The 19755-nt window shown below is 57.7% G+C and overlaps 1 protein-coding gene and 1 long non-coding RNA gene across 11 annotated transcripts in view; one reads left to right on the top strand and one right to left on the bottom strand.

Moving 5' to 3' along the window:
- On the top strand, positions 1-17821 carry LOC138686723 (uncharacterized). Its single transcript, XR_011326036.1, has 2 exons — positions 1-487; positions 17064-17821. It is a non-coding gene; the product is annotated as an uncharacterized lncRNA (long non-coding RNA).
- BCAS3 (BCAS3 microtubule associated cell migration factor) overlaps positions 13163-19755 on the bottom strand; it is a 373998-nt gene continuing 367405 nt past the window's right edge. For all 10 annotated transcript variants that reach the window (XR_011326035.1, XM_069790965.1, XM_069790971.1 and 7 more), the window contains one exon: positions 13163-14042. Coding sequence is in view for 8 of the 10 variants with exons in the window: in XM_069790965.1 (XP_069647066.1) it covers positions 13894-14042 (149 nt within the window). In the remaining 2 variants the exon portion in view is untranslated. The remainder of the gene's footprint in view (positions 14043-19755) is intronic.

Raw genomic sequence — 19755 nt, 5'->3', positions numbered from 1 at the left:
ACAGAATAAAATATTAACCAATGACAGAGAAAAGTGCTCGAAATCCCACCCCCGGCTCCTTTCCGCATACCGGGTCAGCCCTGCCTGCGCCGCGGCCGGGGAGCGGCCGCCGCCGGTGCGGGGAGAAGCGCGGAGCCACCGCGGCGGAGCGGGGAGCGGTGCCCGGCTCCGCCCGGCCCGGAGCCCCGGGGGGACGGGACGGGACGGGGGGACGGGGGGACGGGCAAAGGGTCCCCCGCCGGTTTGTGCGGAGGAGGGGGGGGGAGAAGCCGGAGAAAAAGCGGGGGGGGGAGGTCGGCGGCTGCCGTCTTACGACAGATCCTGGCGGAGCGGATCGAGGTGGGGCGCGCCCCGCCCGCCGCTCCGCGTCCCGCCGCGCAACGCCGCGTAACCCCGACGGGGCGGTCGCCGGCAGCGCGGCCCGCCGGAGAGTTTTGCGGGGGTTGCGGCCGGCGGCGAAGGCCCCGAGTGGCGATTTCCAGCGCGGGTGAGTCGCTCCCTGCCGTCGCCCTCTCTTTCTCCCTCCCCCAACCCCAACCCCAACCCCAACCCCTCCTCCGCCCTGCCGGCAGCTGCCCCGACCGCGGGTGGGTGGGTGGGTGGGGGGGACGGTGGGGGTCCGCGCCCACGGCGGAGGCGCAGTCCCCGCCGTCGGGGGCCGTCGCGGCTGTGGCCGGCCGGAGGGGCTGTTTACCCGGGGGGGGGGACACACGCCGGGGCTGTTTGCAGAGGGATTAGGGCCGGTCCCGCCGCGCCGGGGCCTGGGGGGGGGGGAGGGGGGGGGCGCGGTGGGTGTCCCCGCGGAGAGGTCGGTTTGGAGATCTGCGCTGATTAAGTGAGGGCCGCGGTGGCTGAAGAGGGCCCTGGCGCCAGGCGGCTGAGCCCTCACAATAAAGACCCGTCTCTTGTCACTTCATATTTACCCCCAAATCTTCAAAAAGCGCCCTGCCATCCTTCCAAGGCTCCTGCCCGCGCCGCCTCCTGCCCAGGCGCGGGGGGGAGAAGAGGGGGGGAAGACAACGACCCCCTCTTCTGCCCCCCCCCGGCCTGCCTCCCTCCGCCTGGCCGCCTTTCGCGGTTCCCCACGCAGGGTGGGACGTGGGGACCCCCGGGTCCACCCCCCCTCCACCCCGACCTCTCCTCTTTATACCCCCCCGATCTGCTTTCTCCCGGTTCATCCTGCCGATGGCGAGCCCTGCCCGCTGCTCCCCCCCCCCCGGGCTCTTCCCGGAGGAGTCCACAACCTGCCCGTGTCCCGCGGCAGGTTCACCTCTGCCTGTGCTGCCCGGCCCGACGGGGCGGACGCAGACCGTGTGTGTGTGTGTCCCCCCACCCCACCCCACCCCCGGGACTGTCCCGGGCGACGGGGCCGGGAGGGAGGAGGAGGAGGGGGGGGGGGGGTGTCCCGCTGACCATTGAACAGGGAGAGGGGACTGAAATTTAGACCCGATTTGGACTTTGCTTCCTCGCCGCTGCGGAAAACTGCTGACGGTAGCTTTGGCAAAAAATGGGGCTTGCTTTTTTTTTTTTTTTAAATAAAATTCCCCCTCACAAAGCAAAACCAGAGCCTTTCATTGCCCCGGGGCGGCATCGCCCCACGCCGGGGGCGGCTCTCCCGCAGCCACCTCGCCTGCCGCTCCGCCGGGAGACGCGGGGACCGGCCCGTCGGGGCCCGGGGGCAGCCGGGTCCCCGGCGAGAAAAGCTCGTTTCTCCTCCGGTCCAGGGCCCGGGACCCCCGGCCGTGCTCCCCCCCTCCCCGCACCGCTGTAACGTCGCAAACGCCGTGGCCTGCAGAATAAAACCGATCCAGAGCAGCTTCGTGTCCCCGACCCTCTGTAGCAGCGCTCGCCGATGGGGCTAACGGGGGTGGGGGGCTAACGGGGAGCCGGGCACCCACTGCCCGGGGCAGGTCCGGCCGCGACCCCCAGTCCGACGGGCGCGGAGCCGACCCGGGAGCCTGCGCCCATGGACGGGGCGGGCAGCTCCGTGCCCGCCCCCGGGCGAAACCCGGCGTCGCCCCGTCCTCCCCGTCTGTGACTGGGCACTGGGCACGAAGAGATGAGCCAGCGGACCCCGAGAGGGTTTGTTTTTTTTTTTTTCCTCCCGCCCCGAGGCCAGCCCTGCCCGGGGAATCGGGGACAAGAGGTGTCCCCTCACCGTGATTTTCCCAGGGAGGGTTTCCCCGCCTGCCCCGGGACTTTGCAAGTACTCGGGGCCACCGTGCCCGGCTCCTGGGAGCCGTCCTGGCCAGCGGTCCCCGGGCTGGGACGGAGACGGCCGGGCCGTCCCGGGGATCCGTCCCGGGGATCCATCCCGGGGATCCGTCCCGTCCCGGTCGCCCCCCGGGCCCCACCCGCTCCGCGGCGCGGCCCCGCTCTCTCTTCCCCTTTCATCTCTGCCCATCTCCACTCATCATCCCTTTTCTATTTTTAGCCGGTAGACTTAGGCCTTGGCGCCAGGCCGTTTAAGACCTGTCAAAGTCCTTCATATTTCCCTCATGTCACATGGACCTTTCGCTCCCTTCCCCGCGCCATGCGAGGGCCGTAATTTGGATCTGTGAGCTGGTGAGCAAATGCAATTTGCTCTTCTCCATCGCTGTGTTGTCTCCGTGACCCCAGCCAGCAGGACGGCTGGTGTCCTGTCCGGGGCACTTACACAAATTGCGGCTGATTGATGAAAAATAACAATTCTCACAAGCAGCCGGGCCTCCGCCTTCCCCTCCTCCCGGCTCCACCGGCCTGCGGCGGCCCCGCACCCCGGGGAGCGCTTCCACCCCCCCCCCCCCCCGCCCCGACGGGGCTCCGCGGGGCGCACCGGCTCCAGGAGAAAGGGATTTTCCTTGTGCCGAGGGCGAACCGTCGGCCCCCCCCCCCTCCGTCGAGGGGACTCCTCCGGGAGTCGGGCGGGGAGCTCCCTCCCGGCAGGAGCCCTTTGGAGCGGCCCGATGGGTGCCGGACTCCCGACGGTGGCCCCCTCCGGCCCCGGGGGTCGTCCGTTCCCCCCTGCCCCGCATCGGCCCAGCTGGGCCGTGGGGCAAGCGGGGAGGGGGCGGCCCCGCAGCTCCGACGGTTTCCTCGGTCCCGTTTCACCTGGAGAAGGGAAAGAAACCCACGTGGAACGAAACCGCCCTCGTTTGCTCTCACCCACCCGGGGTGCCGCATCTCCCCTCACACCCCTCGGCAGGGTGGGAATCCCCTTATCCCCGGGAGATCCCGGGAAAACGCCTCTTCCCCCCCCTTACCCCCTCCTCGGGGCTCCGGTGCCCGTCGGGGGGGGCCGGGGAGGGGCCGAGCTTCGCGGCAGCAGCTGCCCGGGATATGTCGGGCAGCGGGACCCGCCTGATGCACTTGAATCGACAGCGACCGAGAGAGATGCTCGACCCCGACAGCAGCCCCGGTGCCGCCGTCCTCCCTCCTCCCTCCTCCCCCTGCGCGGCCGCGGAACCTGCGCGCCCCGTCGAGGGGAAACCCGAGGAGCCCGGCCAGCGCCGCCCCCCCAGGGCCGCCCCCCCCTTCTTCTTCCCCGAGCTCCCCCTGCCCTGCGACTGTTTAGATTTCTCTCCGGTTTTAAAGAAAATATTTCCAGTAATCCAGATTTCTGGAAAATAACAACAGGCGGGGAGGCGCAGACACAAACGCCGCTGAAGTTTATCCAGAGTTTGAACGATTTATAAACACATTTCCCAGCCTGTTTGTCAGGGCGGGAGGCGAGTGACCCCGGCCCGGCCGGGCGGCCCCTGCGCACCCCGCGCTGGAGATATATATATATATTAAAAAAAAAAAAAAAAAAAAAATTAAATTTTTTTTTTTTTTAATTGCGGAGCGCCCTCCCTGCGCGGGGGCGGAATGACACCCACCCCCCCCGGTCCTGTCCGGTTCGTCTCCCCCCCGCTCGGTCTCGGTGCTGCCCGGCTCCCCACGTCGGGGCCCGGCTCCTGGCCGCCCCGAGCCCGCTGCCTTAAAAGGCGACGGGAGCCCCGACGGGGACGGAGCCGAGCGGGGGGGACCCGCGGTCTGAAACCCGAGCTGGCACCGGGGGGGGGGCGGGCGGGGACGGGGATGGAGCAGGAGGGCGGTGGAGAAGCGCTGGGGGGGGGAAGGAAGATCACGCAAATCCCTCTGTTTAAAAAACTTCCATTTGAGAAAGTGTGTCACATCCCGGCGCGGGCGCGTAATCCCCGGGTTAATGGCATTACCGCCGCCTCATCGCCGTCATGGGATGGGGCCGGGGGCGAGCAGCCCCCAACCCCCCCCCCAACACTACCATGCGTGACCGCGGCTCGGCTTCCACGGGGAAACGGAGCCATCGTCGGGGCACCCCACGCCGGGACCCCGGTGGTCGGTGTGGGCTCTTCCCCGGGCCCCCCCGATCCCCTCCCCAGCCTGGGCAAAGCACCCCCCAGCCCCATGGGGGGGAGTCACCCAGCCCACCCAGCCCCTCAGCAAGGGGGGGGCTGCACCTCCCGAAACCCCTTTCTCTCTGTTTGGGGCCAGGAGTTCGGCAGAAGTTATGGCATCAAAGGTAGGGGGGAGTGAAACACCCCAGGGGGAGTGGAAGAGCTGGGGGGGGCTCGCAATCTCGGCCTGGGTGCTTCAGGCGGGATCTGGGCACACGTTTGAAATCGCATCTAAAGCAGGATCTGACGCCGCTGTTCCCCGCGTCACGTGAGTTGTGGTTTTGGTCTAGGTTTGACTTTTAGGATTGCAGAAAATCACCGTCTCGCCTTTATAGGAGAGTGCATTTCACTGCTGAGAAAATAAAAAGAGCCAGAATAAATCATGAGCTGGTCAGGGGCAGGAATAACGCTTTCTTACTGCACCTGTCCGGTTCGTGGGTGTTTCATCGTGTACAGATTTGACGTACACCCAGCACTGCCCAGGAGGGCCAACTCTCATTGTTTTTATTCACGTTCCCTCAAAAACCCAGCGCTCCTCTGGGCCGCTCTCTGCCAGAGGCACCGAAAGGTGGACCAGGGCTCTGCAGACAGGACAGACCCTTCCCATCTTTTGACTTTTAAAAAAAGTCTGCAAACTTGAAACCGCCACGGGACGATGCCCCATCACGGCCCTAGCTCCAGCACCACGCCTGGTGAGGTGCCTGGGCACCTCTGTGCTGCCTTTCATTTTCTCGCTGCCCAGCTTTTTCCTCGCTTCTCTGTAGGTGCTGGGCTCTTGCACTGACCACCCCGGGGGATTTGGGGGGGTCTGGGTACGGGCACGCAGCAAGCACGCCAAAACCTCCCGCCCTGAAGTGCCTCCTCTCCCATCTCCTCGCCCGTGTGCTCTCGGCAGCGCCGGCAGATTGCTCTCCGGGCGTGTTTTCCATGGATACCTCAACGGAGGCAGCACCAAATAACAAGTAAATAACAGCCCTGACGCCGGGCTGCCGGCACAAAGCAAGCAATTGCCCTTCGTGCAGGTCACTAATCTCTTGACACACGGTCTTTGAGACCTGGGCCACGGGAAGGGAGGCTGAAAGGGAAGAAAAGATAGTGGGGACAATGGCAGGGCCGCCGGCCGGCTAATAACCCCTCTCCCGGCTTTGTCTGGGTACGCTCGGCGCTACGCTGGGATCAATTCATCTCGGCAGAAAAAACCACGCTCCCGCACCGCAAAGGGGCCGGGGTCTGCCCCTGCCGTGGGTGCCCTGCCAGGATCCCGGCTCGCCGGGCTAAGCGCAGAGCTCGAGACGCTCGCAGGTATTAATAGCCCCCATTTTGTAGCCGGCAGTAATTCTCTCCTGTGTTTGCCCCTCCACGCTGAAAACAAACCCTTCACTTGATCCGTTTGTCCTCTCCGGTTGCCATCTGTCTTCCATCCTTCAAATCTCACCTTAAAAACAGTGCCTCTTGAGCAAATCCTCCCCGCCGTCCCCGCGCGCCGTCTCGCCCGGCGCAGGCCTGACACCACAAGCGCTCATTGAAGTGAAGGGGATTTGAGAGCGCGCAGGACACGGCGGGATTAAGGCCACAGATTGCGCTCCCCGGGCCGCACCGTGCCTTGCAGAGCAAAGCCCCAGCCCGGCGGCTCTGCCTGCCTGGTGCCGCCGGCCCCGAGCCCGGGGCTCTTCTGCTCCCTCCTCTCGGCTGCTTTTCCCTCGCGCCGGCGACGCCGGGCTCCGCCGCGCCGGCCGGCGCGTGGCCGCCGCCGTCCCTCTGCCCTCGGCGTGCCGGCGGGATGGAGGGAAGGAAGCACCTGAGCCGACCTCTCCGGATGCCTCCGGGTACCTTCCTCTGCCGACGGCAGCGGGAGAGGTCCCCTCCCGAGCCCCGGCGAGGAGGCGCGGGGCGTTTCGCGCGGGGGCTGCCCGGGGCTGCTGTTTGTACAGATGCGGCGGGTGCCGTCCCGCACCACCCAGAGGCAGCATCTGCGGGGCGGCCCCGGCCAAGCCCGTGAATCAAGCGGACATCAAAGCGCCGGCAGCGCAAGCGCTAACAACCCTGGCAGCCGGCTCGGAGCGGACAGTGCCTGCGCAGATGTTCGGCAGCAGCTTTTCTCAATTACAAAGAGCAGCAGAATTTACCAGAAAAGCCAGGGAAGGGAAGGAGTCTTGGCCGGCGGAGGGGCCGCAGCAAAAAGCCCACGCGTCCCTTTGCAGCTTCACGGGCCGGGTCAGACCAGCACCTCACCGCGTCCCTCCGTTTTAGCACCGGTATTACATTACCCCACGTTCCCCTGCAAACCCTTGCTGTGGGGGTCACCTGCTCCCATCAAAATCTTGGTCTTCTTTAGAAAGACCCCACCTTGCAGGGCTTCGTGGGTGTAGAGGAGAGCTCAGACATAACCGCATCTCATCCAAACCTTTGGAGCCGGTGAGATTCCTCCTGGAAAAGAAACCCACGCGATTTCAAAGCCAATCGCGTGACCTACGGCCGGGTGACGCCTGGTGTTTTTTGGTTGAGCCTGGCAAGGGCAGCCCTGATCCTGCCCAGCTCCCACCGCCACTGTGAACTACCAGGAGCAGGAATCTCATGGTCCGGCCAGCCGCCCGGCTGGGACAACGGCATCACTCCCACATGACGGCTGGACTTTCCCCTTTCGGCAGCAAAAGGCGCAAAATTCAACGTACCTCCAGAGGTGGCTGCAACGCAGACACCCTTCGCGTGGGAGGAGAGGCAGTGGGACGTGCCTGGTCCCCCTTGCCTGTCCCTCCCACGGAGGGATTTGGGGGAGAGGGTGCGAGGTGGGGTGGGGAGGGAGGGCACGGGGCTGGCTCTTCGCCCCGGGCTGCAGGTGCCGCTTCTGGTTTTCTGCTTGAACGAAGCCGCTGGTCTAAATGTGGCTTGTAACCTTCAGCCCCCAGCAAAGCCTTGCCAAAGTCCTTTCCCCGGGTTGTTCAAAAACGAAGGTGCTTGCCCATCGTTTCCACCAGGGACTGTCGGGAACAGCACATCGCAGGGGCCGGTGAAACGCCGCGGTGCCGGGCCGGCGAAGCCCTCCTCACTGGGGGACGCAGAGACGCTTGTGCTCCCTCCAAAACACGTCAGTGGGTCCCCGTTCCCCCGACCCCGAGGTGTATTTAAGTGGAAACACGGTGGGTTCTTCCCCCATCCTGCTTCCCACGGCGCGGAGCGGGAGCAGAGCCCCAGGAGCCGGCACTTCCCACCTTCCCAGAGAAGGGGCCGGAGGGAGAGGGGCCAGGGTGGGAGCAGGATTAGTGCCCAGCTGACACCGGGCCGCTGCGCGGGCACGGCCGACACCGGCCTTTTATTACCATCCTATAATAATATTGTAAATACTCACTGGGAAGTAATTACATCCTATAAAAGAAGCAGCAGTCTGTGGCTTGAGCCAGGACTGGTTCATGACACTCGTTTTAAAGAGACGTTTCATGTCTTGTTTATAGATTAGATTTTAACCTGACAACCTTTTAACATTGTATTAAATTAGAAATTAACTTCGTATGACTGCTCACCGTATAATTGACCTACTGATAGGCTGAGTGCTAGAGAATATTTAAGATACCTTTCAGACAGCAAAGTTCCCAAGAAAATTCAGAGCATCCTCCTTGATCTAGACCAGGGCTTTGCTATTAATTAGTATTTACGGTCAGGTGGCAGGAGTGCTTCCCGCGGAGGGAGGGCTGCCAGGGAGCAGCATCCCTGCTGCGCCGTGCTCATCCCTGGGAACACGATGAAACCCGACGGGACGGAGGGAAGGAGGCAGAGGGGACAGGGAAGGCTGCAAGCTCCCGACTCTGCCCGCTGTGGTGACCACCCAGCGAGGCCGGTGGTCACCCTCCTGCGGTTGCCCCAGAGCTGCTGGGAGATGAACCTGTCGGGGATGGAGCTGCCGCTTTCGAGAGCGCCGGGTCCTGCAAGGTGCTGAGTGCATGCTGGGAATTGCTGAGCATCAGTAGTTCCCAGCAATAGCCGGGAGCCCTGCAGGACTCGGTTCACAGGACCTTTGCCACCGGTGCAGGCACAGGACGCTGGCTGGTGTGGGGCAGGGCAGGGAGGAAAGGCTCCGTGGCCGGAGGAATGGTCCTGATCCACGGCACACGCAGGCAGCTTACCTTGGCCCGCTCGGATGGCACCCATGCCCGTCACCTGCCTGCAACCTGCACGGGGCCATCAGTGTTTTAGTGTAATTTCCCGCAGTAGAAATTCCCAAGAAAGGCGAAAATTCAGCCTGGGAACTCACCGACGGATGCACAGCTTCAAATTACATCCGAGCCCCGTGAGGGACAGGGTGGCAACTGATGGGACGGTATCAATGCCCAGGAACGGCCGTGTGTCCCCAAGGCTGGGGCAACGTGCGGGACGTCCCCCAGGCCGTGTCCTGCAGCGGGAAACACCAGCTCCAGCCCCGACCCCGGCACCGCGCGGGACCGGGGAGGCAGTGACGCTGCCGCGTCCGTGCTCCAGCTCCGGAGCTGGTGGCTTGTATCCCCGCTACGACCTGCCCTTTGGTTTCACCACGGTAAAGGCATTTTCTGGTATAATTGAAACCTGCTCCCAGCACGTGCGGGAGGCAGGAGCGCTGAGCAGGAACAAACCCAGGAACATCGGCCAAAGGAGGTTTTACCCCGTTGGGCCGGGAGGACTCTTCAATACAACCCTTGTATTCAATTAACGTTAAGGAACAGCATGAGATTAAATGGCCCCAGTGCTGTCTTATGAAAGGCTTAGAACATGCTCACAAACAGCTTTGCATAACATGGGGCCTCTGGCAGAGACCCCCCCGCACGTGCACTCGCCCCCCTCTCTGGGGGTGTCAGCCCAACCTTCGTCCCCAGCCGTGCCCCATTTTGCCCAGTTCGTGGCTTTTTCTGGCCGAGCAGCGCAGACACCCCCCGCTCCCAGCACTGGCAGGGCTGCAGGAATGCAGCACCTTCATCTCCCAGCACCTTCTGCCTGCGGCTGAAGGCGCCGAAGGAGACGAAAACCAAGGGCGAAGACCCAGCCGACACTGGGGCGGCCAAATGGTTTTATACCAGAGCAAGAGTGGGGTGGTGACCGCGGGACTGGAAGCGGTGCCCGGCTGTGCCGCAGCTCCCGGGCAGGGACAGGTGAGGGACACAGCCGAAGCCTCTCGGCTCCGGCTAATTCTGTTCCCACCAGCTCCGCTCCTACAAACGGAGAGCAGGGAGCTCCGAGAGGGGGTTCATGCAGTTCCTAGGACAGAGGCGCTGCCGCCGCAGACACATGCTTGTCCCGGTGCCTTTTCCATCTGTGAAACAGGCCAAGCAGTGGATTCAATTATTTTTTTCCTAGCACATAAGCCACTAATCATTTATTGCATTAAACCCCCCCTCATCTCTACAACTTTTGTTCCCGTTTTATCCAATTAAAACTCGGGGGGGGGGGAAAGTTTCATTTTCTCTTTTTGCAATCACAAAGAGCCGATCTCAGCTCCATTGACTCGCTAATTGTAAGCACTCAAATGGTTGGGTTTAAAGTTACACTTAGCAGCTGTGAAACATTAGGGTGAAGTGATTACAACCTACTGGAGGATACCGAACATTTTTACAATATCTCAGGAGCATAAGGGAAAGACAACAGGAAATGGCGCAAACTTTCCTACCCTGCACAGCAACAAGCCAGAGCAAAGGAGTGAGAAAATAAATGTAGAGACGCGGCGCAGATGCCGTTTGGATCCTCCAAAAAGTGACTTAGGAAGCCCCGGTGACAGCACCGTGGGTTTACCCCCATGCTCGGAGGGGGCAGAGAGGAGGGGGAGCAGCGTTCAGGGATTTCACAGCTCCACTTTGCAGCAAAACCCTGCTCCGGGCTCTCTCTTGAGGAAGGAGGACAGAGCTCTTGGTGGTATTTCGCCCTCGGTCGGTTCCCCTCGCTGGCTCGCCTTCTCCCAGCCTCGTCGCCAGCAAACTTCATTCTCGGGCTGGCTAACGCCGCTCGGGGCAGGACAACCAGAAGCCGTCCCCTCGCAGGGACGGGTGCCAGGATGGCGTTTACCGGCTTTGCTCGGGCAGAGCACCACGCTCCATCGGGGCTCGTCAGCGCCGAGCTTCGCCGGCAAAGCAAACGAAGCCCGAGCCCCACGTGCTCTGTGAAGCGCCGGGAAACACCAGCCTCGCTGGTTATGCCCAGGCCCTGGCCTGGCTCTGAGATTTGATTTCATTTGAACTCCCAAGCTGTCGCATTTGGAGAACCTTTGACTTTCCCCTTCTTTTCAAACAGCAAAACATTCCCTTCCCATGATTTAAGCACGCTACACGCGTGTGTTTATTACAGAGACCAGGGTAGGATAAGAAAGCAGTATTTCATGTTAATTCATGAAATCTGAACTCAACTTTTAATAGAAGAGCTCCACTTTATGCGCAGAGTGATATACAGTCCGCCCCGCTTTAAATGAGACGTTTTGCCTTTTGAACTCAGCAGGAGGCCGCTGCTTACTACTACTGGAAACAGTTTAAAAACCTGCAAGTCCAGCATGTCTTTTGGGCTCTTTTCAAGCCAGTGGTTTATATCATGGCACAACATTCTTGCTGGGCTGCCCGCGACCGCCTGCTAGCCTCTGCGTTTCAAAATCCATCGTTTCAGAAACTCACCTGGATTATTTCCACAACAACGGGAGACGCTCGTCCGAAATCCCGTGAAGACCACGAGCCTCTGGCTATTTTTGCTTTAAGTGGCGTTTGGATCAGGTTCCTAGATTGAAAATTTGGTTGCATTGAAGTCAGGGGCTAACCTCCCTTAGGAGCAGCTTCTAGACACCACCAAGGAGCAGGAATATTCTCACCTGGTGCCCGAAAAGAGTATCGCTGCTGAGGTTAAGGTGGAGGGAAGGTGGTGTTGCAGCAAAGCCCGTGGCACCCAGTTGAAATGGGGGGCTTTTACGTGTACGCTAAAGGCAGGGGCCATCGGTGGGAGGCACGCACCGCGAGGATGCGTCGAATCAGACCCTACAGAGTTTTTGTCGAATCAGACCCTATAGAGTTATTGTTGCAACACACTTGGTTTTCACCGGCTCACTGAAGAGCTGGAACTTGCTGGTTATTCTGCTGGGTCATCTGTGAAAGTATCAAATTAAAGTTAAATTAGCCACCTCATAGCAGTGCTTTTTTTTTTTTTTTTTTTTAAGCTCTAGGCTTTCTTAACAGTTTGGCTACGGGGCTATCAACAGCGGGGAATTTAGGACATTCTTTTCAATGAACCAGACTGAAAATATTTTGGTACAGCCCCAGTTTGTAGGCTTTTTTTTTTTCCCCCCTTTTAAACAAAACATCCTGATTCAAAGGAGCTTCTTGCAGACTGGGAATTTCCACATGGCCGTATTGCAGCACTTATAAAAAGTGATTTAATGCCTGCCAACAACAAATACATTTCCAATGACACCACTCTGCGTTATGCGCTATCCTACTTTTTGTGTTCAGTAAGAACCAGCAACCAAGCTGTCCGAGGCAGGAGGGAGGAGAGCGGTTGCCTTCCTTTGCAAGAACTTTGTCCCTTACGGCCGCTCCTTGGAAAGCCTGAAAGGAAACAAGCATCACGGTGACAACACAATCCCTTCTGTATGTGTTAATCTGGATTTTGTTTGAACTTTTGGAGCTGACCTTGGCTTGAACTGTGTTAAAAATCCTGACTGGTGTGGACTGACTTGACCCTGCGGTCCCATTTGTCCGCAGCGCCAGCCCTACCCTCAGCCCCTTACTTCAAGCCATTATTTTACAGACATAAAAGAAACATAGCATTACGGCAGATATAGCCAGCAGGCCGGAGCTGTGAGTACTTACTTACAGGCAAACTATCCTCTGATTTCATCCCAAGGAAGTTTTTTTTTTTTGCTTGAGAAAGGACTGACTGAAAACCAAGCAAGAAACTGAAATTATGGCTGCAGACTCTCAGTTTTTATTAGTGGTTTCCAAGCCTGAAGAGAGAAAGAAAAAAAACCCAAAAGCTTCTGAGATCTGAGTCGTGGCGTTACAGCTAAAACCAAAAAAAATCAAGTCCAAGACTGAATTTGGTGTTTGGGGATAGAGTAGGAAGGGGGTGGTCGGTTCTGCATCGCTCAGTGTGGCTGGTTTAAGCTGTAAGAGTGCGAAAAGATTTGTGGGTTTAGATAGTTTCCTCTCATTGCCATGACTCAAACGGCTTCTATTAAAAACAAGTAGCGGGAAGGAAATTTCGTAAGCTGACAGCCCCATCTCGCTCTCTGCTTCTTGACACAAGTTGGCCGAGATATAGGAATTCATGTGGTTACTATGTGTGAGCCCATGACTATTTTATCAGCAGAGTTATGCGGCGCTAGTTTTGACTGCACACGTTCAGTAGGGTATATAGGCTCAGGCCGCTATACGGGTTCTGCAAAATCCTACAGCACAATAGATGTAGGTGGGCGTCTCTGCTGCCTGGTCCTCGTCCCACCGAAATCAGTGGGATGAACAAGGGGGGCCCCAACCAGTGCAAGGAGCTGGAGCTGGGGTCAGACACCAGAACAGAGACGGGTGTTGATTTTCAGAGGCACTAAGCGGGTGCAAGGCACACTGCCTAAGTCTCCCATTTTTAAAAATCCTGCCCTTGCACACAGGGATGAGAAAGCAGGGAGGCAAAAAGAAGCTAGACTGGCTGCAAAACATCCACTGATGGCTTTAATTAAAGCCCTCAAGGTTGCAAATATGCACATAGTCTGGTCTGGGCAGATACACGAAGCCCATAGCCAGCCCAGTAACACTCCATGAATATTGCCATTTAAGCAGTTTCTTGTTTAACTTAGATTTATTCAATGACACATGCATTTCTGGACAGATATCTGAGTTCCAACGAACAACTTTTATAACCAAATATGAGAAATTCGTGACTGCAGTTAGTCGATTAAGTACATTTCTAAAATACATGACTAGAAGAAAACCGGAGCGATAGAGAGAATTCTTCCAAAGAACAAAAAGAAACATTTCCATTTGTAATACTCCTGGCATTGATGAGTATCAGTGGGGAAGGAGGGTAGCAAGGAGATGCAACGAGGAAGGAATAACGTTATCAACCCTGTCCACAGAAAGTCTTCCAGTTTCCACTCTCTCCAGTTCATTCGTTAATGCTCGGCACTTTTGCGAATGGCAAGAGCTCCTCTGAGTTACGGAGATTCCCTTCATCTCTCAATGTGAAAAAGCAGAGAACAGTTGTGAAACCATGTGCTTGACCAAAAATGGCTTAGAAATATTTCTCCTCAACCAACCTCTTCCTGAACACAGCGAAAAAAGAAGCCGCAGAGCTATCAGGATTGAAGATGGAGTCTCTTCATATTGCACAGGAACACGAAGTCGAGACTTTGTGAGCATACTTCAGGAAGGTTTACGAGTCATCAATATTTATCAGGGTAACGAGAACCATCCAGCGTAGTGGCAAACTGGCAGGTGACAGACACATCGGGATTTAGGCGGAGAGGTGGCTCGTTACCCTGTCTGGATCTCTCCTTGGATGTTCGGCTAATTTAAGGGAATCCCGTTGGGAAAAGGCTGAGGGGCTGGTTTTCGTTAGTCGGGAGAGGCGATCTGTAGCCATCAAAGTTGCGTGGGATACTGCCGCTGGTGGAACCAGAGCTGTTACTGAGCGTCTCTATGCTTCCCTCTCGCTGAAGCTCTGCAATGGGAAGAGAGAGCAGGTCCTGGTTAGCGTTTCAGATAAACCCGGAGTGCCATCAGACGGCCGCTTTATTGACAAATCTGTTCATTGTATCACTGCTCTAACATTTGCTCGTCATCCATCTTTTCTGGGGTGATTTGAGGAATCACTCCAGAGGCATCCCAGCTCCTGGTTCTACTTCTCTGCGGGCTCACAGCTCAGCTGAGCCGAAGCGGAGCTGGACGGAGACGTTACACGCTGCCCAGCAGAGCAGCCCCTTCCCTGGGGACGAGGCCACTGACTCGTGACATGTCAGGACTCGCTAGTGGGGATGCTCATGGCTGAACCGAGCAGGGTGGGAAGGGTACGGTGGCAGATGATGAAACATCTTTCCTCCGCAGCAATGCTGCCGAGATTGTGGGGAATGGGGAGCGGCAGCAACACCGGTTACCGGTGGCGTGTACCAGCGGTGCATAACCACCGCGATTCTCCACCTTGGGAACACCAGGGACTTTCCGCAACCCTTTATCCTGCACAAACGGACATAAATAACTCTGCTTTTTCAAGCCACAGAGAAAATATCCCCTTTCCTACGTGCCTGAGCTGCGCCTCAAAGCAAAAGAGAAAGCAGGCCCGACTGTGGCTCTCCCTCTCCCGGTCACACGCATCCAGACATCTCCCCTCGCTGACCTCCCGAAGCCTTTATGGCCCCCTAATCTCGAAACACGAGGATTTTTTGTGTGTGCAGAGCATCGTTTCTAACCGTGGCCTCTCTGTGAGCCACTTGAACCCAACAGTTGACTCAGTGGCAGCGTGCAGCAGTGCCGCTGGGCAGCATCACCCCGGCCAGCACTCAGCGGCGGCATGCAGCGGTGAGATTAGGCAGAGCTCCATGTACACGACAGGAATCCTCTCCCAGACACGCGGTGACAGGCTACAAGAAATATTCTGGCGAGTCGCAACGCGCGGCCCCGAGCGCGACTCGGCTGCTTCTGCGCAGCCTGTGCAGGAGAGGACGGGATGGGGATGGGACCTTCGGGCAAATTCCTCTGCTGCCGGCGGGGAAAGAGTAAAAACCCTCTCGTTTGCGGCACGCTGCGGTGTCGTGCACGTAAGGCACAGGGGGCAAACCCCTGGAGGAGACAGGCAGCTTTCCTTGTCCCTGGAGCGGGCGTTTTTGCTTGGATGGGGGTGGAAAGAAGCCGCAGATGCAGGAGCTGGAGGAGCGGTGCCCACTTTGGTCTCTGCTAAATATTACCGCACCTCCGCCGTTTGCATTTAACCTTTTTCAAAAACCACGACAGTCCTTTTGCTGCAACAGGACTCCGTGATAAGGACATATCTATACACAAAGCGCACGGCAAAAGCAGAAAGCCGGTGCTTTGCTAAAACAAAAAGCATCCCGCCCCAGCATCCTCGGACACTGCACAGCTCCCGTTCACTACCTGGGCGCTGCAGAGGTAACGGCCAGGCGAGCGCACACCTAGCAAAGGAGGGCTCGGGGATTTAATCCTTGGTAGTGGAGGTGACTTGTGATGGAGATAATCTGCCCAGGATGCACGAAAAACAAATCACCAGGAAACCGGTCACCCTATAAGCGGCGATGGTAATGACCTCAGCTGTATTAATCATGATTTCTTGCCAGTATTTAGTGAAGGAATGTCCATGTCTAAACCTCTTCATTTTCCTCACATCCTTACTCTCCCATGAGTTCAGGAAGTAAAAACAGTAATTTAAATCAGAAATGAGTGGCGTATCCCACACTAATACTGCGCTTATCCTGTCTGATTTGGGGCTTTTATCTCCCTCTGCACACAGCTGGCTTCGGTTAAACGTCCCACGTCAGAGCTCTCGGGCGCTGGGCAGCCGTCGCCCGCGCTGGGCAGCCTGGGGCTCCCCCAAACAGCGTTCGGGCCGCTGAACTCCTCGCAGGGCTACTTCGCTCGCTCGCTCTTTTTAAGCTATAATTGATTTTCAGGCAAATGTTGTGTCTTCAGTAACCGTAGCAAAAGAAGGGGAGAGCGGGAAAGAGCGAGGGAGCGTTTGCTTCCCTGCGGGCCGTGGCCGTTTCTGCCCCTTGGGGCCGAGCGCTGGCTTGCTGGCTCCTGCCCGTCCTTGGCCACGCCGCATCCCGCCCGTCCTTCGGTCACTTGTACGGGACCGCACGCCCTCCTGGGATGGGATTTGGGGGAATTTGGGCTCGCAGGGTGGCTTTCTGGGGGCTGCGGGATTTCTGCAGCCGGCAGCGCTTTGTCACCTCTGCGGGGGACTGCCAGGGGGTGGCACTGCAGAGACTGATGCCAGCCAGGGAAAAAGCGTGGACAAAAATTCGGGGAGGCAGAGAGGTGGGCACAGGGCCTGGCTGGCGAGGCTGGGGTCCCATCCTGGCACTGCCGCTGCTCCCTCCCTGCTGCGCCCTGGCACATCAACCCCATCGGCTAGCAAAGGGAAGGGACAAAAAAACAGGGTGAGGAGATGCAGAGGCTCAAGAGGAACCGGAGGGGACGTTTTCCAGCCCTCCAGCCTGCGCAGAGTCCGCTTGGGGTTCGAAGGGGGTCAGGCTAAAAACCGGCAGAGCTCCCGCATCCGAGCTGCCATCCCAAGTGCCGCAGATGGCAAACGCGCACATTCCCCTGGGCAAAGGAGTCCGGGCGCTCTCAAACAGCCCCGCGTTGCGAACCCGCTCGCTCTGGAACTAATTACACGGCGAGGCAGACGAGCAATGTATTTTGATACCTAAGAAAGCGTTGTAAAACTCCTGACCGCTGCAGCAGAAAGCACCGCTGCGCTCAGGAAATTGGGCTCTTGCCCTCGCCCGGGCCCGGCTCTCGTGCACGGCCGGATCACGTGAGATCTGCAATTAGCCATTACACGGTCACCAGGGACTACCTGTGCTGCACAGATGACCCCTAGGACCACAGTCAGCACGTTTTCCTACGTTTCCCCAAATCAGTCCATTTTTTCCCCAGCTGTTTCATTAATAAAAAGTACAATTAAAAAAAAAAAAAGTCTAGCGCAAACTATTATCTTTCCTCCCAGACCTTCCAGCACACCAGGACGTGGCAGAGGCACGTGCACAATAACACTGATGCCGTTCCCATGGGAAGCTCAGACAAGACTGGGAACGGCTCCATGGCGTTGGGATGCCCGTCCTGTTACGGGGTGAAAAACTGGGGGGCTAGTTCTGATAGACCTGATACCTGAATAGACCCCACAAGTGCAGAAGGAGCCACCGCGGTGCGGTGAGGCAGTTGGGCACCAGGAGAGGCAGGTCCCTCCAGAGAGGTAGCGCAGGCAGTGCTGCCCTCCCACTGCCCCAGGACCGAGCAGCTGAGCCCTGCGGCACAGCTGAAAGGAGAAAAAGTACTTCCCAGACTTAATTAAGACGTGTCACGTAACCCGTCAGACCACTGATGTCCTCTGTGCTGGGAAGACGCTTGCTGAAAAACACAAAATAGAAGCAAAAACCAGGATCCCCCCATGGAAAGGCAAGGGCGAGCGGCAGGAGAGTCTGGAGCAGCGGCAGCCACCGAGGGTGAAGGCTCAGCACCGCGCCGGCAGAGCAGGACACGGCTGCCCGGCAAGTGATTTCGTTTACTTCGGTGGAGTTACGCCAGGAATGGACTTGGCCCCAGCATGTCTGAGGGTTATTGTATCTGCATTCCCCCATGCATATACTGTCGAGATGTATTAACTTCCTTAAATGTACCAGTAAAACAACCTCTTATGATACACTTTAATGAACTTGTACAGTAGCCAACAAATTGTGCATCATATAAAACCCATTCGGCCTTATAGACTCTCTGGCTATTTTGTAATAACTGCAATTTGCTTCTGCTGAAGCAAGATAACCAGGGTTGAGAAGTCAGGCTTTGCAGAAACCTAAATATTTGATTTGGGGGGGAGTGGGTGGGAGAAGGAAGAAAGGGGCCTCTGGGAGCTATTTATGGGGTCAAAATAACATGAGACCTGCTCTTCTCGTAGCATTTCCACAATCAAGGAAATGAAATACTGTGAGAAGACCAGCACTTGCATTATTTTGGCCCCATAAATGGCTCCCTGAGGCTTTCAAAAGCCCGTGAAAAACAAACACAAATACAAATAAATGCTAATACTGGAAACGTAAATACTAAAACCTGCCCATGTCCCCGGAGGAAACGACTCGCAAAGTCCTGACTGCCCTAAAAACCAAAAAAAAAAAAAAAAAAAAAAAAAGACGGGGAAAAAAGACGAAGGAGCAGGAACATCTGCTGAAGCCATGAGGAGAAAGTCACTTCAGGGGAGCTGGGAACAGCCCTGCCTGCGCTTTTGATGGTAACAGTAATGGGCACCGCTGGCATCACCCAGGGTCCCTGAATAACAGGGATTTTCAGGGCACACGTGCTTTCCGCCACGGTGAAGGCAGCAGCAGTAAAAATCCTCGCGGCTGCTGGTGCAGGGAGGAAGGTGAAGGTGGGACGGTGGGTCCCCAGCCCGCCCGGGGGGGCAGCCACCCCCTTCCCATGGCCCTGCAGCGTCCGGCACTCTCGGGGGCTGCGGAAACACCGACGCTGCTTGGAGAACAACGGGGTGTTAAAGGTGTCGCAAAGCGAATACCGGCTGCTCCCTGCTTTGGCATTACTTCCAGCGGGGCCGCCCGCAGACTGGCACCAGCGCAGCCTTCCTGCGGCGCGTATGCTGTTGCCTGAGAAATTGAAAATGAAACCTCCCGCAAAACGTTTCTTTCTGCTGGTATTCCCGACGGCCACGCTGCGGCCCGACGGTCCTGTCCCTTGTTCTGCCGCCCAAGCCGCTTCGCTCTCCCTGAGCTGGCTGCCGAGGTGGAGAGGAGGAGGAGGAGGAGGAGGAGGAGGAAGAGGAGGAAGAGCTGCTCTGGGGACAGCCCGTGGTCCTGGGGTCTGGGGAGCGGTGCCAGCCCCCGGCCAGCGAGGTGGCTGCACCCTCAATTCCAGAAAGCTCCAGGAACTGTCGAAGGACCCCATCCAATCTAGAAAGGTACAAAGCCCTGCCAAGCTTAAATGTGAAACCATTTTACAGGGCACATTAATCCAATGCCTGAAGAAAATCTATATAGCCCTCTTTTGCCCGGAACACTCATAAATTATGCTGCCTTTCTTATTTGTGCTCTCTCTGTAGTGGTCCACTTGAAGCCGTGGTATCTCCTTTATGTCTACTCAAAAAACTCATCTCCAGTGCATTATTTCTTCTAATGGTTTTTCCTTTCTCTCGGTTTGCTTTCCCCTGTTAAGCACAGTTTCAAAATATCCTCCAAAATCATTTGCTGGAAGAGCTGACCCTTTCCTCTTACCTACCGAGGGCTGCCCAGGCTCCTGCACAGCCCGGCGGAGCCGCAGCCGGGATAAATGATACAATGACAGCAGCCTGATGTGTCAGGGCAGCGGGGAAGCGGCAGCAACTCTGAATACAAGAATTATTCTTCATCATCTCAAACTGTCACAACGCATTACCCTCAAAGCTGCAGCTCGCTGAAGGAGTGACCCTGGACTGAATGGGAGAGTGCTCGGGGAAAGAACTAATTGTAGCCTCTTTTCACACGTCAGTCACTTTTCACAGCACCAAGCCTTTCAAGCTCAACTAATGTCAAGTTCCCTTTTCCTTTTGCTGGGCTGAGTATTTCTGATTTTTAAGGATGGCATTTTTAAAGGAACAAGGTCTCTGCTGAGGGATGAGGCCGGGGAGGGGAGGCAAGGACGCGTCGGAGTGAGCACGC

Source organism: Haliaeetus albicilla, chromosome 9 (assembly GCF_947461875.1).
Source record: "Haliaeetus albicilla chromosome 9, bHalAlb1.1, whole genome shotgun sequence".
Classification (NCBI taxonomy): Eukaryota; Metazoa; Chordata; class Aves; order Accipitriformes; family Accipitridae; genus Haliaeetus; species Haliaeetus albicilla.
The sequence above is the reverse complement of the archived record's forward strand: the minus strand, read 5'-3'. Positions and strand labels throughout refer to the sequence as shown.